The sequence below is a fragment of the Aquila chrysaetos genome, chromosome 3 (genome assembly GCF_900496995.4).
Source record: "Aquila chrysaetos chrysaetos chromosome 3, bAquChr1.4, whole genome shotgun sequence".
Classification (NCBI taxonomy): Eukaryota; Metazoa; Chordata; class Aves; order Accipitriformes; family Accipitridae; genus Aquila; species Aquila chrysaetos.
In genome coordinates, this window is record NC_044006.1 from 11,558,255 (window position 1) to 11,576,932 (window position 18,678).

At 57.8% G+C, this 18,678-nt stretch overlaps 1 protein-coding gene across 3 annotated transcripts; it reads right to left on the reverse strand.

Annotated features, from left to right (window-relative positions):
* Positions 1-253: 253 nt before the first annotated feature.
* KCNS1 (potassium voltage-gated channel modifier subfamily S member 1) lies at positions 254-16,454 on the reverse strand. 3 transcript variants are annotated; one of them, XM_030010105.2, is made up of 3 exons: positions 15,548-16,454; positions 9,089-10,081; positions 254-2,957 (listed from the first exon to the last, which is right to left on the reverse strand). In XM_030010105.2, exons 2-3 carry the CDS (start codon positions 10,052-10,054, stop codon positions 2,502-2,504), a joined length of 1,422 nt encoding a protein of 473 aa, XP_029865965.1. In that variant the 5' UTR covers positions 10,055-10,081; positions 15,548-16,454; the 3' UTR covers positions 254-2,501. The 3 variants fall into 3 exon arrangements, with proteins under 3 accessions (XP_029865965.1, XP_029865967.1, XP_029865966.1); XM_030010107.2 differs by lacking the exon at positions 15,548-16,454 and adding an exon at positions 14,977-15,518; XM_030010106.2 differs by lacking the exon at positions 15,548-16,454 and adding an exon at positions 13,580-13,787.
* Positions 16,455-18,678: the final 2,224 nt, after the last annotated feature.

Genomic DNA, 18,678 nt, shown 5'->3' on the forward strand with positions numbered 1-18,678 from the left:
GTGGTCCAGGCACAAGGACTAGCTGTCACCCACCATCTGGGGCAGGGATGAGGTGGGGGCTGTCAGGGTGGGAGCCCCAGTGTGCTCCAAGACGGTGCTGGAAGCTGGCTCATGGGGACCTGCAATCTCTCCGGGAGCAGGCTGGCTGCTCCTGCTCCCCGGGGGCTGCTTGCACCGACCCACTGACCCGTCCCCAGCTCAGCCGATGTGCTGCATGAGCACAGGCGTGCCGAGCTGCCACGAAACAGAAAGCCAGCCTCCAAAGTGGGTCACTTAGGTCTTTAATAAAATATACAGTATGCATCCCATGCATAGATAGAAAATTAATTTACATGCTCTTTTAATTATTTGCATAATACTTTTTAATTGATACATGTAATTTAGTCTTCACATTTTAATACATTTTGCTACTGGAATATTTATGGGCAGAAGGGGAAACTCCTTCCTTATTTCAAGTAACAGCGGGAGCTGGTCAGAGCAGACAATGTAGCTCACTGGTCCCAGCTCGCAGTAAGAATGAGCGCAGAGCAGACCACAAACTGTCGATACTGGAAGACTCGATGACGCCAGGAGCGTGAGCACCCTCCCATCCCGCACCGCTGTTTCTTGGGGACCCCTCCCCGAGTCCCACTGGGGTTCAGAAAGGCTGGACCTGCATTGGTCTTTTCTTCCCCATGATCAGCAGATTGTTACAGGCAGAGCCAGCACCGGCAACTGCAGCTGTGCCGAAAGCCAGCTAGGACAACTGGTGGCAAACATCACCAACCAGGTGCCCGGGGCCATCCTGCAGCCATCAACATATTTTTGAGCCAATTATGTGATTGCAGGGTGCACATTTCTCCTGATTGGAACAGGCGTTGCTGGGTGTATTCCTCTGTGCACAAAGGAGCTGCGCGATTTCCAAACAGAGAACTGTGGGTCAAGGAAAAACTCCACAGGGAATTAATGCTGTGCTGGGAGCAGCCCTGAACGTGCTCAGCCGGGTGGGGGATCCGGGCGGGAAGGAGGTCCGGCGCTCCAGGAGGACCTCCCTGCCCGGCTGTGAGGTGCTCGGAGGCTGCGGTGATGAGGAGCAGCGCAAGGTCCCCTCTGCCCCGGCTCTCCCCTGGACATGGGGGTGCTCCCTCCCTGCAGAGGGAAGGTGAGTGCATTGGTACCCCGGGAGCTCGGCTCCCTGCGGGGACAGAGGTGATGCCTGGGGCAGTGTGACTCCCTTCCTTACAGCACTCCTGCCCCTGCCTGGCCCCAAGGCAGGGAAGGACGAGGCAGTAGAACGAAACCAGGCTGGGGGGTTGTGGTGATGGGGACCAGGGTATGTGCCGAACCCAGCTGGCTTTGGTCATCTCCACCCCATCACGGGCTGCTGCAGCCCCTGGGCTCCCTGGCGGCTCTTCCCACAGTGGAAATCACGAGCATATGACAATGGCAAAGGCAGCTTCTCCACACCCAGGAGCATCCCCCCGTGTCTGCTCCCTGACAGCCCTTTGCAGGGACTCAGCCTCCTCTCTGCCCCGGGGGCTGGGTGCAAGCAGCCACAGAGAGCAGCTGCTCCTCCAAAATAAATGCCCCACAGCATGGGAGCCCCATGGAGCAAAAAGCTTGGGGGGGGAAGAGCCTCACCAGGGGTGGCCCCTCAGTTCCCCCAGCTTGATCCCGTCCGGCTGCTCCTGCCTTGGAGGACAGCATCCCTTTTGCCTGGTCATCCCCGGCTGGTGTCCCCCCTTCAAGGACAGTGCTGGCGGCTGTACCACACTCCCGGCACGGCTCCAGATCCCTGGGGGCTCCTGGCGGTGGCAGCGCAGGGAAGCAACTGAACCCCAACTGCAATGGAAGCAAGGTGAGGTCCAGTCGATCCCACTGCAGGGGCTGGGGACAGTGAGGCTCACACTGAGCTGGACACCACCTCTCCTCCCATATGACTCATTTCCAACCCCCTTTACCCCATGGCCGGCGGGGCAGCCGAGCCTTTTGAGGCTGTTTGCAGCTGAGGGTAGGACGAGGTTGGGGCTGGAGTTGATGCCGACCCGGCACAGGACCTGCAAGGGCAGCCAGCCTGGGCGGGCGCTGCCTCACCCCCAAGCTATTTAACCTCACCCTGGATAACACAAAACCTCGGGGCAGAGGAACACCCCCTTCACACAGCCGGGGCAGTGCCTGATGAGGGGTCACCTGTATTTCTTTTTTTCTCACTCCCTTTCTGGCAGGGGTATGTCCAGCCCCACAGCCTCTGTTTGCAGCCATGGGGGAGCATGGCTGTCGCTGGCTGAGGGCTGAAACACATCCAGGCGGACCCGGCCACTGCGTCCCGGGGGCTGGAAGCAGCCGGCACCCACTGGGCATCTCCTCCAACCCCTCCTGTCCTTCACTGGGGGTTTGACGCCAGGCGCGGTGCGAGACGGGGAGAGCCCGGCTCCTCCGCCGTGTCCCGGTGCAACAGCCGTGCCGTGCTCACGGCGAGTGAGCAGGTCCCACGCGCGCCCCGGTGCCACGGCACAGTGGGGTCAGGGTGTGGGGTGGGCGCCAGGGGTCAGACCGCGGCGGTCGGGGCTGCCTCTGCCCAGGGAGGACTCGCTCAGAGCCTCTGAGTCTCGGTCGTGGCTGGACATGCTCTCCGCGTCCTCGGGGTCTTTCTTCCCGCTGTTCCTCACGGCCGCCTCCAGCGCCTTCTGCTTGCGGTAAAAGTGGGAGAACTTGTTGAAGATGATGGTGATGGGCAGCGCCACGACCAGGATGCCCCCCAGGATGCAGCCCGAGGCAGCCAGCTTGCCCGCCACGGTGACGGGCACCACGTCGCCGTAGCCCACGGTGGTCATGCTGACCGTGCCCCACCACCAGCACGCTGGGATGGTGTCAAAGCCGACGTCTTCCTCCTTCTCGGCGGTGTAGGCCACACCAGAGAAGACGGAGACCCCCACGGCCAGGTAGAGCAGCAGGATCCCCACCTCCCGGTAGCTGTGCTGGAAGGCAAAGCAGAGCGGAGGTCAGTGGGGGCCACCGCACCCATCGTGGCCAGGACACTGGCACCCCGCAGCACAAATACAGCCCTGCGTGCAGACTCCTTGCATGCCTCCGTCGGGGATCTCGATGCCTCTATCCATCTCTGCCTCGGGATGTCCCGCTGCAGGGCCGGGCTGAGACGGGTCGGCAGGTGCATGGGTGACCCACACCTGGAGCGAGTGGGGCAGCCGGGAAATCAGCCCTGGCACCCACAGCCGCCCCTCTGCCCTCCACCAGGCTGCGAGGAGGCGGCCGTGCCAGGAGGGAAGGGGGAACCTGTGCTTCCCAGCCGGGGTTCCCAGGCAGAGGCTACTCCCCTGCCTCCAGCACTCACTCCGACCTGATCTCGGCTAATAATATTTAGACACATTTTCCTTTTACCTTGGCAGGTCCCCAGAAACCACCTCTGCAGAAACCCAGGCAGCCTCTAAGTGAAGCGATTTGTATTTTCCCGAAATGCTGGCGCTGTGCTCACAGGGAGGATGTGCGCCTCTGCTGCAGGCTCGGCTCTAGCTCTTCAGCCCTGGGCTCCCCGGCTGCCAGGGACCCCACAATCGGAGCCCCAGGGACTCACCTGCTCCCTCCTATACCTCAACACCATCTACAGTCCCAGGGTCCATTTAACCCTTCGTTACACGCCTGGGTAGGAGGGATCAGGGTGCTCCAGCCAGCAGAGTTCAGCAGGCTTTTGCTCTTACGTGCTGGGGAGGGATATTGCACTCAGGGGACACAGTTCTAGGGGAGGCAGAAACTACCCCCTGCCCCAGTTTCTGTCCCCTGTGGTTCCATTCCTGGGGACACTTCAACTTTGGGGTTCTAGATGACTTTAACCTGTGTTTGAGCTGGCTATAGGACACCAAGAATCCCAAAGTAACATAAGGCAGTCCCTGCCTGGGCTCGCTGCAGCACGGCTGCTGCTGCTCTGTTGCTCAGCCGGGCTGGGCAGCAGCTCTGATGGCCCTGCAGCATGCCGCAGCAGGGTCAGCCTCCCGTCCCTCCCCCAGCACCCATGGGTGCAGGAGCCGGGGCGGGGGGGGGCAGGTCTTTGCACTGCCTTGTTGCAGAAAGAAACCTGGGTGGAGGCAGCCAGTGCTCCCTGCTCTGTTCCAGACACCAAATGAAATGAGATTTCACGGCTACTAGAGGCAAAACTCTGGCTGATGTGACTCGGGAGGCACCAGCCCGGCAGTAAGTTTCTCCTGGCTCGGCACCCCAGCCCCAGGGCTGGGTGACAGGTTGGGGGCTGGCCATTGGCACCCGCGCAGCACCCAGTGAGCCCTGGCGAGGGGTCTGCAGGATGGCCTGAGGGCAGAGGGGCTTGTTCCAGGGGGAGAGTTCTTGCAGAAACTACTGTTTCTGAGAGAATTACATTTCCCTTCCAGTTTTGCTGCTTCTGCATGGGAGACTCAAAGTGAACCTCTGAGCTGACATGAATCCAAGCAGCCCTGCTCATCAGGTCAATCCAGGGATCCATCCAACACCAGTGCGGGCTGGTCCCAGCACCCACCCCCATAGGGTGCCGCATGCCCCGGCTCGCCAAGCCCCACCCTGAGGGGTCTGGGAGCCCCGGTGGGAATGGGGCCATGGGACACCCAACCTCCCAGGTAGGTGCGTGGGACCCGGGGGTACAGACTGACGGCAGAGGTGTGCAACACTCCTTGAAGAAACTGTCATTTCTCTGGTTTCAAACTAAAACATTTGTGTTGCAATCTTTCTTTGGATATTCTTAATTTTTTAGCGAAATATAAACCTGTGCCAAAATCCTGGGGTGGGAAAAGGCAGTGGGCAGTTAGGGGACGAGGCAGCAAGTGACACAGAGAAGGGGACTGCCAGAGGACAAGCTGGGACCAGGCAAACTGCCATGGGCCAGCACTGGGCCAAATCCAGCACCCAGCTCCTGCCCCTGCCCCATGGCTGGTGAGGTGTGAGCCGAGAGCCCTGCAGCCAGCAGGGACGGGGACCCCCGGCACAGCCTGCTCTTAAAGCCCTGCAGACCGGGAGGGGACCGCAGAGCCCCCGTTTTCTGGCATGGCCAGGCTAACCACCCACCAGTGCCAAAACCACCGCCATCCTCACAGCTTGGCTAGTCCACTAGCTTTTTGTCACGAGTGAATTTCTTGGATGTTTCTGCTCACGGATCTGCCAGCTTGCTCTTCATCTTTTGGGGAAAGGAAAACAGAGCTCTGATCATGGGGGTTTTTTCCCAGTCTCCTAATAGGCAGAGAATGCCTTATTGTAGACTACATAATGACTAAATGAAACAACATTTGAGCAAAGCAAACAGCAGAAGACGTGGGAAAAGAGCTTCCACCATCAAGACGAGACACAAAGGAGGTGGATTCGCCGCAGGGAGCGAGAAGGCTTTGCTTAGACTGCTGGCAAAAGCTGCTCAGCTAATGCCAGTAATACCGAGGGGAAATAATCTCCGCCGCCGTCGCCTGTGGCTGCAAATGCCCTATAGCAGCTCCGAGGGGGCTCCTTGAGAAGGACAAACATCTCAGAGCCACTGAGTTTCAAAGATGTATCACTTGGCCATGAAAGACTTGCTCCTGGCTGGAGCTTAACTGTATGTCTGTACGTCCCAGCTGGGAAGCAGCAGAGCCGAATAACCTTATACATTTTTAAACAGTATCAGTTATGGCCCTGGCATGTGTTGGAGGGTGAAGGCAAGGGGGAAGTCAGGCAGCTCAATAACTCCCACTGCTTTAATTTACAAGCAGGGTCAGGGCTTGCAGCACAGGCGAGGCTCCAGGAATCTCTCAGCTGATCCTCGGGCACTGGCTGCCACCTATTTGCAGCCATTTATCTCCAAAACATGTGGTTCACTCATTGATCCAGGGGCAGGCAGCCGCAGATGGGGTTTGGGTGGGTTGCAGGCTTAGCAAGCAGCCAGCCTTGGGGCAGGCGATGCTGGGTAATAAAAGGCTCCAGCAAAACAGCCACCCCAACAGCAATCTCTTTGGGCTCCTGCCCTAGCAGGAGGTCTGTCTGCCCTTGGGGCAGCCATGGGCAATGCATGGGCTCCCTCCCTCAATTGAATGTGCGTTTTCCTCCAGTACAGCAGAAAAAAATGAAATGGAAGAGCCTGGTTTGAGCCTGGCGAGAGATACCAGCGTGGGGACCAAGCACACAGATAGCCTGCGGTAGCAACAGCAGGGTGATGCATCTGCTGTCTGGGGACGCGGCAGCTCTGGCTTTTCCAACCTATTTGTGTATTTAGGCCCCTAAAGGGACAGACAGCAACTCCTGTAGATCCCTGCAGATGCCTAAATTACTCAGTGCCTAACACCTATTGACTGCTAGTGGGACACAGGCACCAAACCCACACCCGGGGAAGCTGCAATAATGGCCATGGATGTCGTGCACGGCAGGGAGGAAGAGCAGAGATGTGTGGGAAGCCTTTCCTCAATTTAAATAGGACCTGGATCAGGCCCCATGCAATCTGAAGACCATTCAGAGTTTATGATGCACAAATGGCAGAAATCCTTCTGCTAGCACTTTCATGGCAGGGGAACAATTACTCAGCTTGCCAGAGCCATCGCACCCGCTTCCTGGCTGTTAACAGCCTTTACTCCTCTGCTGCTGCTTTATGCTCTTGCAATAGGAAGTAAATTATGATTAACAAGACGTTGTAATTTATGTGCCCAGTAAATCACAATGCCAAGCTGCTGCGTCAGATTTGTGTCTTTGCTCATCCCCATTTACAGCTGGCTCCGGAGTCCCCGGGAAGAGGCACTTTGCAGCACGTCACTCAGTGAATCAGTGGCTCAGCAGAGACTGGAGCCGGGACACTGCCAGCTCCCCGGATCTCGTCTGCCGCTTAATAACATGCAGATGATCCCATCAGTCCCTGCTCTGCTGCAATGTGTTGTTCATGCTTAAATGGAGCACAGAAAGGGTTCAGGGAGCCCTTCCCACATGTACTGTTTTATCTAAATTTTGCAAGCAGTGTTACACGGGTCTGTCACTTGCTAATTGCTCTTTCAAGGTGAGTGTTCAGAAGTAAGTATGATGCAGGTAGGACTTCAGGCATCTTCATTTCAAGCAATCCTCTGTGGACCCCATTTTCAGCAGGCTTTGAGGATGCCAGGAATTTTTCCCCCCCTCTTAGTCTGATCATCTGCGGGCTTTGCAGGATTAGTGCTGGGCTGGGCTGGCCCTGCTTCACAGCAGAAGTTGGCAGAAGACCTTTCCTGCTGCCCATCCTCATCCCCAGCCACACTCAAGGGTTGCTTTTCTCCATGGCTCACCCAGAATGGGTCCAACCCTGGCAGGCGAGTCCTGCTGACACCAGGACACCCCATGCCAGCCCTGCCACTGCTGCAGCAGCGAGAATCGGGGTGTCCCCAGCCTCAGCTGTGCCCGCTTCATCCCTGCGATGGCACTTCAGTGGAAGCAGCACCAGGAGCTGGGGCTCTGGCCCCTGCCAAGCACTGAGTGTGAGGAGAACGTCCCTTTGGTTGAATTTCAAGCTCTGTTATGAAGATTGCTTTGTTGGTCATTTGTTTGACACACCATTTGTTTGAAGGCAGAAAGAGCACAGGGATATTTGCATGAGCAGTGCTTGAAAAACCAGTCTTCTGGATTGAACGTGGGACCAGAGGCAGTCCCATGAGGAGAGGACACATTTGCCCTGGTGACCTCCTCCCCGTGCCCAGCACGAGCCCTGCGTGTGGTGGGGCATGGGACGCATGTGGTGCTCTGCATCTTGGCTAGCTCGAGGATCAGCTTTAGGATTTCTCTTGATGTGGTCGCCAAGAATCAGAGACAAAGGCTGAGTTTAATTGGCCTCTGCAGGAAGCTGGATTTTCTGCGTAAGCGCAGGAGGTGAGGGGACAGTTTCACCTTCCCCAGATTCAGGCACATGGCCCTCAGCACGAGGGGGACGGAGGAGGGAGGGACGGTGGGGGAGAGCAGAGAGCCGTGCAGGGCACCATGGCTGGTCTATGCTGCACAAGTGAGCTGCAGCGATGGAGGTCTGGGCTGCAGCACTAGGCTGGTGAGGATTTCATGATAACTTCATGCTTTGACCCGTGTCACAGCTGCTCTTGGTCTGTCTAAGGAGGCTGGGGGTGCTGCAGAGGGGGTCTGGAGAAACACAGCCTTGGGGCACGCCATGGAGGATGAAGACCTCCTCTTACCAAACCTGCAGGGGTGCCACCTCTCAGCATGCCTGGACCCTGGTCCTTCACTGTCTCAGCGTCTCTTCATCCAGCTCTTCCTCCTGAGGACCACGTGGTCCTGGGGCCAGCTTCCCCCAGCCTTGCACGCCGTGCTTTCCCCAAGCTTTTCCAGCAGGCTGAGGGGCAGCTGCTGGTAGCGCAGGCTCTGCTGGGGACATGCACCCTGCCTTGGGCTGGTTGTCCCAGGCCCTGCAGCTAACCACCCTTTGCTTTTCTGTTGCTGCTCTGTGCCCCCCATGGTTAACCATGTGCCAGTCCCAACCTCATCATACCCTGGAGCACCCAAGCGTCAGCTCAGCTGCACCAGGATCTCTACGTCTCCCTAGACGGACAGACACCGAGGGTTGGACGATGGCTCCCGACCAGCTGGCAGCATGCCCTTAGGAGGTTCCCCCTTCTCCCAGACTGGGGACAGAAGCAGCTCCAAGCCACACACGCTGGTGCTGGCATACCCAGCAGCTGCTGGCTGGCCCGATCCCTGCTCAGCAGGGTGCTCACAGCCCAGCTAGGCACTGACCCACTTCTGGTGGAACATCACTATCCACCCATGCATGGCTGAGTCTATTTCAACACCGTGCAACTGGGCTTGCACACCATGGTGGGGAGGGAATGGCTAAGTCCCTGGAAGCATCAGTTCTGCATGAAGCAAAGTCTGCAAGCAATGGGGTGAATTGCTGTTTGCTCTGGGTGGGTGTACAAAGAGGACTCATGCAGTGCTCCTCACACTTGGTTGCTTTAGCAGACACACAAGCCAACAGCCCAGCCCACCACCCCAAGCAAACTTGCCAGACACCACCCAGAGCTGGTAGCTCACTGGGAATGGGAATGTCCACATTCCGCAGCTGTACCAGAGGTCTCCTTCTTAACCAGAGACTAAGAGTAGATAAGGAGATAGAGAGCCAGTTTACCTTTAAGGTGGCCCCCAGCGACCTCAGTCCGGTGGAGTGCCGAGCCAGCTTCAGCACCCGGAATATCCTCATGAGCCGAAACACCTGCACGACCTTGCCCAGGTTGCCCAGCTCCGAGTCACTGCCCATGGTCACGTCCACCAAGAGGGTGAAGTAGAAGGGCAACACCGAGACAATGTCAATCAGGTTCAGCGGGTGCTTGAAGAACTTGCTGGGGTTGGGGGAGAGCAGGAGGCGGGAAGACACTTCAAAGGTGAACCAGGAGATGCAGAAATACTCCAGCTTGTGCAGGACGGGTTCATCGAGCACATTGCCGTTCTCATCCACCTGCTGGTACTCGGGCATGCTGTGGATGCACATGGTGGCTATGGAAACCAGCACCACACTGATGGACACGAAGCTGAAGAGTTTGCTGGGGATGGAGTAGCCGGGGTTCTCCATGGTGAGCCAGAGGCGTTTGCGCATGTTGCCGCAGCGCAGCGTGCTGTAGCGCAGCAGGTCGTGGTTGATGTCAGAGATCTCATCGGGGGACGTGTCCACGCTGCTGACCTCGCTCTCCTCGTCCCAGTTGTGGTGCCGGCTCTCCAGCTTGCGCTCGTGGTAGCGGTAGCTGCAGCAGGAGTCCAGGAAGAACTCATTGATGCCCCAGTACTCGATCTCCTGGCAGAAGGAGAAGACGCACAGCTCCTCCATGACGTGCAGCTTCCCCGTCTGGTAGAAGTGGAGCACGTAGAGGAAGAAGCCGGGGTTTCGGTCAAAGTAGAACTCCCTGGCGCTCACGTCGTAGTCATCGCAGAGCTGCAGGATGGACTCCTCTGAGTCGCAGGAGAGCAGGCGTCCCAGGCGGGTGTCGGGGAACTTGGAGAGGGCACTGGAGCTGAGCCGCCTTCTCAGACCCCCCACGTTGATGTTGATAACGTCCTCCTCAAAACTGGGACCCCAGTAATTTAAGGTCTTGTTGACCATGATCAGCAGAGCGGGAGCTGGTTCCACCTGCGAGCGAGACACAGCGGAGCTGGAGGTCACGCAGGGCTCCCCCCAATCGATCTGGGAGCTCCTGGGCAAGGGGGGCCAGAAGCACCCTGGGGAGTGAGGAGGGATGTTTGCATTTTGAAAAGTGAGGACCAGGGAGGGGGGAGGGGAGAGAAACTGCTTTAGGCAGTTGTACTTCTGTGGTATGGAAGGAAAAAAAAAAAAAAGCCGATGATTTTTCCAGGTGAAACTTTTCCTTGCTTTTTTTTTACCTCTTAAAGTTTCTCCCTTTGCTGATCACTAATGGCCAAAGGAATGCAGTTTACTGCACCGCCAGCACCTCATCCATGGGGCTTTCCTCGTTCAAACAGGTAATTAGTCACTGAAGAGAGGATTTATCCCCCAAAGAGCCTCCCCGGTGGAAAAAAAGATCTCGTCAATTCACCACCGCAGTGATTCTGCCAGAGCTTTGTAGCCCAACTACCTATGTTCCTAATTAGACCTGGTCAAAAAGTCCTTAGATGGTGCAGTCTTCCTAGCAGCAAAGGCAGTTTTGCCAAAATCAGAGTGTTTTCACAGAAAGTGTCAGTTTTAGGGAGAATTTCAGTGAAAGAAGTGTCAAAACAATTCATCTGCCTGCTTTGTTTCCTCTTGTGTGTTCTGTCATGTAAAATATTATTTTTATAATGTTGAAACATAACAAAACCATGATTCAGAATCATAGATGACTCTGAATTAAAAACCTGTACATTGGCAGGGAAATAAAACCCAAAGTTTTGATTTCTATTGTGTTTCGGGATTTTTAAAAGTTTCAGGGAGCTGGGCTTTTCCATCCAGCAGAAATTCCATTTTCTAATGAGCAGCAGTTAAAGCATCTAACAAAGAGAAGCATTCCCACACCTTCAAACACATTTACCCATCTTGACCAGAAGCTTAGAATAAAAAGGCAAATAAAAAGGTTTGTGATCTTCTTGTGTCACCCTGAAATCGGACTTCTCCACCTACCTTATTAATCAAAACGTCTGGGGACGTGCGGAGCAGCCCTGTACCCACGCGGTCTCCCCGCTCCTGGCACGGGGGTGTTGGGTGTCCTCAGAACGGACACTGCATTTGCTCTCTTGGTTGAGGAATTACATTTTCCCTCATGCATCAGCTACTATGGAAAAATCCCACTATTAGGCATGACTTGCTCCTGAGCTCTGCTCGTGCTTCCAGGGTCACCGCTAGTACCGACATGACTTCTGCAGCCACTGATGCTTTTGCTGCAGTGGTCACTGAGACACTTGTGACCTCCAGACTGGCCTGTCTCCCATTCCAAAGGCTTCCCTCCCTGGTTTTAATCAGCCAGCTGCTTATTAGAAAAATCTCTCACCTTCTCTGTCCTGTGTCACCCACTGAAGTTTTCAAACTTCTAGGTGACGCAGGGACAGAGACCACAGACAGGCAGCAGTAGCCGAGGGAAAAGACTGCAGCAGCCCCCACGATGGCGCCGAGGTGCCACCAGACCCCACACAGGACAGTCCAGTCCGACAGCAGCCACCGAGGACCAAGGCCAGGTCAGTGACACGAGGCGTGTTCCCCTCAGCCCAGAGGAATCCCAGTTCCTCTGCGGACCCCGTTGCACCGCAGCCCTGTGTTGCTCATCAGACATTTCCTGGGGTTTATGGGGCAAACGCTAAAGCAGGGGCAGGGCTCTGCATGTTTTCCAGTGTCTGAGAAACGCAGCGTAAAAGGTTTGCCAGACCGGGAGGGACCTGGGGGACATTTTTCACATCTAAATCTGGAGGTCAGAGCAGAGCTGGAGAGGAACAGGTACCAGACTAATGGTTAGAAATAAACCCCAGAGGTACTTTTTTAAGCTGAGCAGGGCTGTGGGTGCAGCAAATGCTAGATTTGTGCCAAATAGTCTGGCAAAGGCATCTGCTAACTCCACTGCATCTCTGAGCCAGGGCTCCTTAAAGACACAGGCTTTGCACCACAAAGCCAGCGCTTCCCATTACACCACGTCTGGAGGAGGCAACCGGCTTGTAATAAGCCTCAGACCTTAATGGACTCATTGTCTTGCCTTTCAAAGGCGAGGAAAAAAGAGAGACTTTTTTAATGCTTAAGACAAAAGCAAGGGAGAAAAAGGGGTGTAAACAGTCCTTTTCAGGGATAAATTGGAATTTCTGTGACAGATTAGCTTTTCCAGGGAAGACATCACACAGCCCATCTGTGGGGTGGGGATGACTAATCCAGGTTCCTTCCAGAAGGATGCTCATGCATTCAGGCTACAAACACACACACAGGGGCCGTGGGGGTGGGTCTGTGGGATCCAGTTTAGCCCACACCCGTCCTCAGCCTCTCTCTACACCTTCCCTATACAGCAGCTACTCCAGGAGACCAAGCCAAATGTCACCGAAATCAAAGGCAAGGTGTTTTGGGGGCTGGTCTGGGGCACGGGGCAGTCCGGCTGGCTACCAGGGGCTGCGCTGGGACGGCAGGACAAGCCTAAAGAGATGCTCCAGCACACGGCTGTGCTGTGCAGCTGCAGAGACGTGCCAAACCCTGAGGGCCAGGAGGGAGCCGGCTCCCACCTCTCTCCCAGCTCCAAAAAAAAAAGTGGGTGTCAGGAGCCTGCACGCCTTTGTACCCCAGGGAAATCCCTCCCTCCCCCTCTCTCTCCATCCCTCCCGTGCAGGAAGCAGAGTGAGGAGAAGGGTCGCGAACTGTCTGAGGTGCTCCTTTCTGATGTTCGCTTCTGAATAGAGCAAATTATTTCTGCCCACATACAGCTTTCATCTAGGAATCTAAAGCAGCAATTAATAGTTTTATAACTCTTTTGCCTACTCGTTTCACGACTAGCTAAGCTCAGCTTTAGAACAAAACAGATTTGAACTAAGACCTGGTGTGATCTCCCCTGTTGGATCATCAAAGCATGCGCCCATCTCGCATTTGCAGGAGGGGTATCTGCTGGGAAACAGAAGCTTACTTTGGTAAGGTTGGGTGGTTTTTTGTTTTAAAGCACAAAGGACAGAGAATACAAACGTGCCTGTCTCAAATAATGTGAATTTGCAAAATTTCCATAAATGACTGGTAAAATAGAACAGATAAAGCCAGTCTCTTTCTGATAAATTTTGAAATATATTGTAAGCTATTTTAAAAAGACAACCATCAGAATTACACAAGCCCCATGTGAACTGGGTGTTGGGTGTTCAAATGAGTATGTATCTTGTGGAGACAAAAATCTCTGATATATGCATTTATGACAGTAAAAAATACAAAAACAGATCAAGCATATCTGTAAGATATGCTAGAAGAGTTTCCCTTGACAACGTATTTTTTTCTTAAGGGCTTTCAAATGGAAGTTATGTATATATATTCTAACTGGCAGAGGGGACCCAAGGGAGTGGGAAGGAAGATGCTAATAGACATTCAAGTGAGGATGCAGCAAGTGCAGGGAGTACTGCACACAGGGGCTTTTCCAACCAGGTACAATGGATTTAGATTAACAGTCCAAATAAAAAGCCCTGTACTTACAGCTCAGCGAGGCTTCCCAGCGGGGAGTCGTGTGGCTTGTCTCAAAGGAGCCATTAGAAATGCGTAGAGGAGGAAACACTTATCCTTTGCCTGTAGCCCAGTCCTAAACGCCCTGTCACCCAGGGCTTGCGACCCTGCACGTCCCAGGTGTGCAGGGCTGGTGGCTGCACACCCGCTGGAGAAGTCCTGCGTGGGATGCCCATGGGGCTGGGGTAGGGCGTGGGGTCCCCCGCTGGGTACCTGAGCGGGGGGAGTGGGGCTGGCTGTCCCCGCAGCTCCTGCAGGATTGTGTCCCCATCGGCCACGCACCAGGGCAGGACTGGGGAGACGCCTGCTTTCTGGGCATCCAAAAGTGCCCCTGCAGAGCCCCGTCCCCATCGCTGAGCGTCCCTGTACCCATCGGCCTGAAGATGCTCAGGCCCAAGGCCTTCCTTTGGCCGGGGGCGGGGGTGGGGTGTTGCCAGGCGGGCAGGGGGGAGCATGGAAGGGGGATTCCCACTGCTAGCTGCTCCCTGCAGGCAGAGCATTAGCTGCTGCTGTACGCTGAGAGGCCACCAAAATGCCGAGGGCTGGGGATGCAGACGACTCCCTGCTCCCTTCGGGGTGCAGGAGGGGGCGATTACCAACAGCTCGGCTTTCCACTGCGAACGGGCAGCCCAGCGCCTGCTGCAGATGATGCCCTGCCCTGTGGCAGCCTCCGCTCCCAGGTCCCACGCAGTGGGCGCGCAGCTCTCCGGAGGGGACCCCCGCGCCCTGCCCTGCTCCCTGGGGAGGAGGACGTCCAGCCCCCGTGGGGGGAAGGCTCCCGGGAGAGGGACTCTCCTACACGCGCCTGCAGAGGGACGGGGAGGGGTATCCCCGGGCTCCGGGTCCCAGCAGCATCCCGGGAAGTGGGTGCTGGTACGGCGGCTCCCCGCTCATCCCGGGATGTCGGTGTCTCGCTTCCCCGCTCGTCCCGGTGTGCCGCTGCCACCATCCCTGCTCACCCCCGCATGCCGCTGCTCCGGTTGCCCTCTCACCCCGGGATGCCGGTGCCCCGGGGTGCCTGCCGCGCCCCAAGGTGCTGATCCCTGCAATGCCCGGGGACGCCGGTACCCCGGGTTCCCGGGATGCCGGCGCCCCGGTCCCTGCTGTTCCCTGGGTTGCCGATCTCACGGTCCTCACCGCGCCCCGGGATGCCGCTGCCCCGGCTCCCCGGGACGCCGCTGCCCGCGGCAGCCCGGGACGCCGCTGCCCCGGGTCCCCACCCCGCCCCGGGGACGCCGCTGCCCGCGGCACCCCGGGACGCCGCTGCCCCGGCCCCCGCCCCGCCCCGGGAGGCCGGTGCCCCGGGTCCCCGCGGTGCCGGTGCGTGCCGCACCCCGGGGGCCGGAGCCCGGCCCCGCGCCGCCGCTCACCTGCCTCGGCGCCGCCCCCGCCGCAGCGTGCGCGCCCGGCGCGGAGCCGCGGAGCCCTGCGGGGCCGGCGGCGGCAGAAGCTCCGCGGGGCCGGAGGAGGCGTGCGGGGGGGGGATCCCGCCCGCCGCCGCCGCCGCCGCCCCTCCCGGGGGTGCCGCCCTCCGGCCCGCCCGCCCGCCCGGAGCCGCGGGGTGGGAGCGGGGAGGCGAGGCCGGCCCGCGGTTCCCGGTCCCCGGCTGCCTCCGCCGCGGGCGCCTCGGCGGCACGATGGGGCCGGTCCCCCCCCGCGTCCTCCGGGGCGGCTCCCGAGCTCTGTGCAGGGGAGAGGGCTGGGGATGCCCGGGGGGTGGGGGGAGCCCACCCCGTTCCCCGGGGAAGCCCACCGGGACCGCAAGACGGGGGGACCCGATTTTGGCAAAACCGGCGGGCGGGCGGGCGCGGCTCCGGTGCGAGGCAGGCGGTTTTCCCCCGCGAAGGCAGCGCTGCGGCGGCCGTGCGGGGCCGAGCCGGGGGCTGGCGGCGGGACGGGGAACCTAGCCCGGGCGTGGGTACCCCTGCCCCGTCGCCTTACCTGCTGGAAGCACCCTTAGCAGCCGGGAGAACCTGTGGGACGGCTGGTGGGAGCCGCGGTGGGGGTATGGGCTTCACCCAGCCCCGGCCTACCCCAGCTCTTTGCAATGCTGCCCAAGTGGCGAGTGCTGCCCTCGGGGGGGGGGCTGAGCCCCAGAGCTATGTGGAGTGCAGCGTGCTGTCCCGTGCCGTGGGCGTTCAGGCCGAGTGGGGCCCCAGCAGCGGTGCCGACCTGCGCCAGGCAAACGATGCGCCTGGGCCCTCGCAGTCGCCCTCCATGCGATCCAGCTCCATCTTCTTTCTCGGGACGGGGGGTGCGTAGGGCACTGGGGCAGCCCCCCAGGCTCGCTGAGCTCCCCGCTGTCTCTTTAAAGGCTCATTGGGAGGTGGGTGAAGGCAGCGAGTCCCACGCATGGCACACGCTGTATTTCAGGTCAGCGAGCTGCCACTGCCACCCAGGGCCATCCCCTCACGGCCCAGGGACCGCTGCAAGCACACCAACTCCCCCAGAAGTCAGCTGCTGGAGCAGAGAGACAGGAAAGAGTGGATGGGAGACCTTCCTGGGGTGACGGCCGGGGCTGCATGTCCTTGCAGCGATGGCTCATTGCTCCGGCAGCCAGCACAGAGCTGCTGTGTCAGACAGGCAGCTCGCACGGGGCGAGAATTCACACCACCCTCCGCATCGGATCCATTGGCTTGCTGATGTCAGCCCGAGGGGCTGGAGCCTGCGGGCACTCACCCTTCTCCGGGCTTGCACGTGGCCGGCTGAGAGCTCTTTTTGGTGGCAAGCATCCTTCCCCCTGCCCGCACACCCGCCTCCCTCAGCCGCGTGTGCTGCCAGCCCCATCCTTGCGCCAGGCAGCGCTCGCCGCTGCGGGGCCATCAGTGTGTTTCCATGTGTGTGATGTGTCAGACTGTGTGTGCCGTGTGCTTGTTTACATGGGATAGAGGCTGCGGAGGAAGGGGGAAGGGATGACTTTGAGGGAGGCCTCAGAAACGAAAAAAAAAAAACCCGAGAGAAAAAAAAAACAGCTGAGGGAAATTCCTCTTTTCTGTGATATGAAGCAAAAAGCATTTATTTTTATGGCAATTAGGGATGGCTGAGCATCCCTGGAAGCTGCAAGATAAACATGCCCAGCTTTGTCTGCTCTGGGCACTTGCAAGCCCAGCTTGCAGCGGGTGCTGAGCCCCAGCGGGGTGCAGCCCACAGGGCAGGAGGAGGGCTGGCTCCTACGTGGGTTTTTCTCCACCTGTCACTGACATACGGTGATCAGGGTGAATTTTCTTTTCCCTTCTGAAAATATTTCTCAGCCAGCCATTTTTCAGGGAAGGAGCCATGCCTCGTGCTGCAAGGGCACCCACTTTGTCTCTGCACCAGAGCTGCATTTATGCACTGCCACAGACCTGAGCCCCATCCCCAACAAAAACCAGCTCTCCCAGCACCGGGAGGTTTGCTGAGTGTTCCCTGAGCTGTGTAGAGGAGCTGAAGCGTGAGTGGGAAGCAAGGCAGGGAGTTGGCGGGACTCTGCCCGTAATGCCCACAGGCAGAAGGGATCACCCTGGGAAGGGGCTTGGGGAGACGTGGAGGGGAGACACCTCCACGTCTCCTGCTGCAGCTTAAAGCCCTGGCTGGAAGTGGCTGCAGGGAGAGCAAAGTTCACCTTGCAGGCTGCAGAGGCCCCATTTAGGCTTGTGCTGGCATCACAGCATCCTTCAGAGGGGACTTGGCTGCAGCATCAATGGTACCTGAGGTGAATTTTCCCTTTGCTGCACAAACTCAGATGCGAAAGGCCTGACTCTCCCATTAGCTGACCAGAGCTTGTTGGCCTGACTTCACACTGACACTGGCAAGCTGTGGCAGGAAAGGAAGACTCCCATTTTAAGGCTCTATCCCAGTGAACTGAGGTGCAAGGGCCCTTACTTGGCACAGCCAGGTTTGCAGCCGTGCTGGGAGGGCGCAGCTCCCCACGGCACGGGCCAGCCCCGTGCCTCTGCTGCCACTCCTGAACTAACCGGCAGTGACGTGGAGATGGGAACAGGCAGAAAATCAGGTCAGCTGGAAATGCCTCGCCATCTCTTCCTTTCATGTCTCCCCTCATCTTCCTCTCTTGGGGAAGCCCAGGGGGGATTATGTCGATAACCACACGGCAAATCCTCCACACGGGGATGGAGGGTGAAACCTCTTGCCGGGGTCTCTTCTGCAGTCTGGAAGCAAATCACAGAGGCAGGGTGAGTCTGAAGCCAGCAGCCATTTCAGTACTGCAGTGAGTCATCCCGAAAGGCGCTCAGCTTGTGGCAGCTCCCTTCCTTTCTTCCTTCTGCCTTTTTTTTTTTAATAGCTGATGTAGCAATAAATTAAAAAATAGGGGAAAATATATATGAATATAGCATGTCTGCAGAGCTCCTTTAATTAAAAGAAAAATCTTCAAGCACTTTTCAGCCCCTTGGACATCTGTTGTGAAAGGCCAGAGCCGCTGGGTACCTGCCACGTGGGAGGGTGGGATAGAGCGGGGCGAGCACCAGCGCACCTGCGAGCGCAGGGGCATCCGTGGAGCTGGCTGTCAACGGGGGCTGATTAATGCTGGGGACATGAACACAAAGCATTTCACAAATAGTCCTTTCCAGAGGGAAAGAGCTAAATTAGGGCAGACACAGAAGCCAGCTCTTGCTTTTCTCAGTGGCAAAGACTTAATATGTGGGCTTTCCTTAATACTCTTTTTTTCCTGGTGGTTTCTGCATTCGCTGGTGTGTTTGTCCTCCCCGGCCTCCCACAAGCTCTGGGAGGGCGTTGCTCCTGCCAGAGGGGTTTGGGCTTCTCCTTCCCTTGCCATCGGCTGTCCCCACGCAGCCTCGCCTCTCCCTGGAGCCAGCCCGCGGGGCGGTGGGGAGGGAAAACCGAGCCGTGATGGCAGCATCCTCTGAGCAGGAGGGGAGTGGGGACCACCAGCTCTGGGGATCCCATCCCTACAACCCCCATCTTCCTCCTAGAGCCGCAGGGTGTCTGTAGGCACTGCTGCCCGCGGGGATCTCAGCCTGCTCCATGCCAGGAGACTATTTAACCAATCTCCTTCAGATCCGAGCCTCCCCAAAAGCTGCACGGGAGCCTTTGGATGCACCTGCAGCATCCAGCCC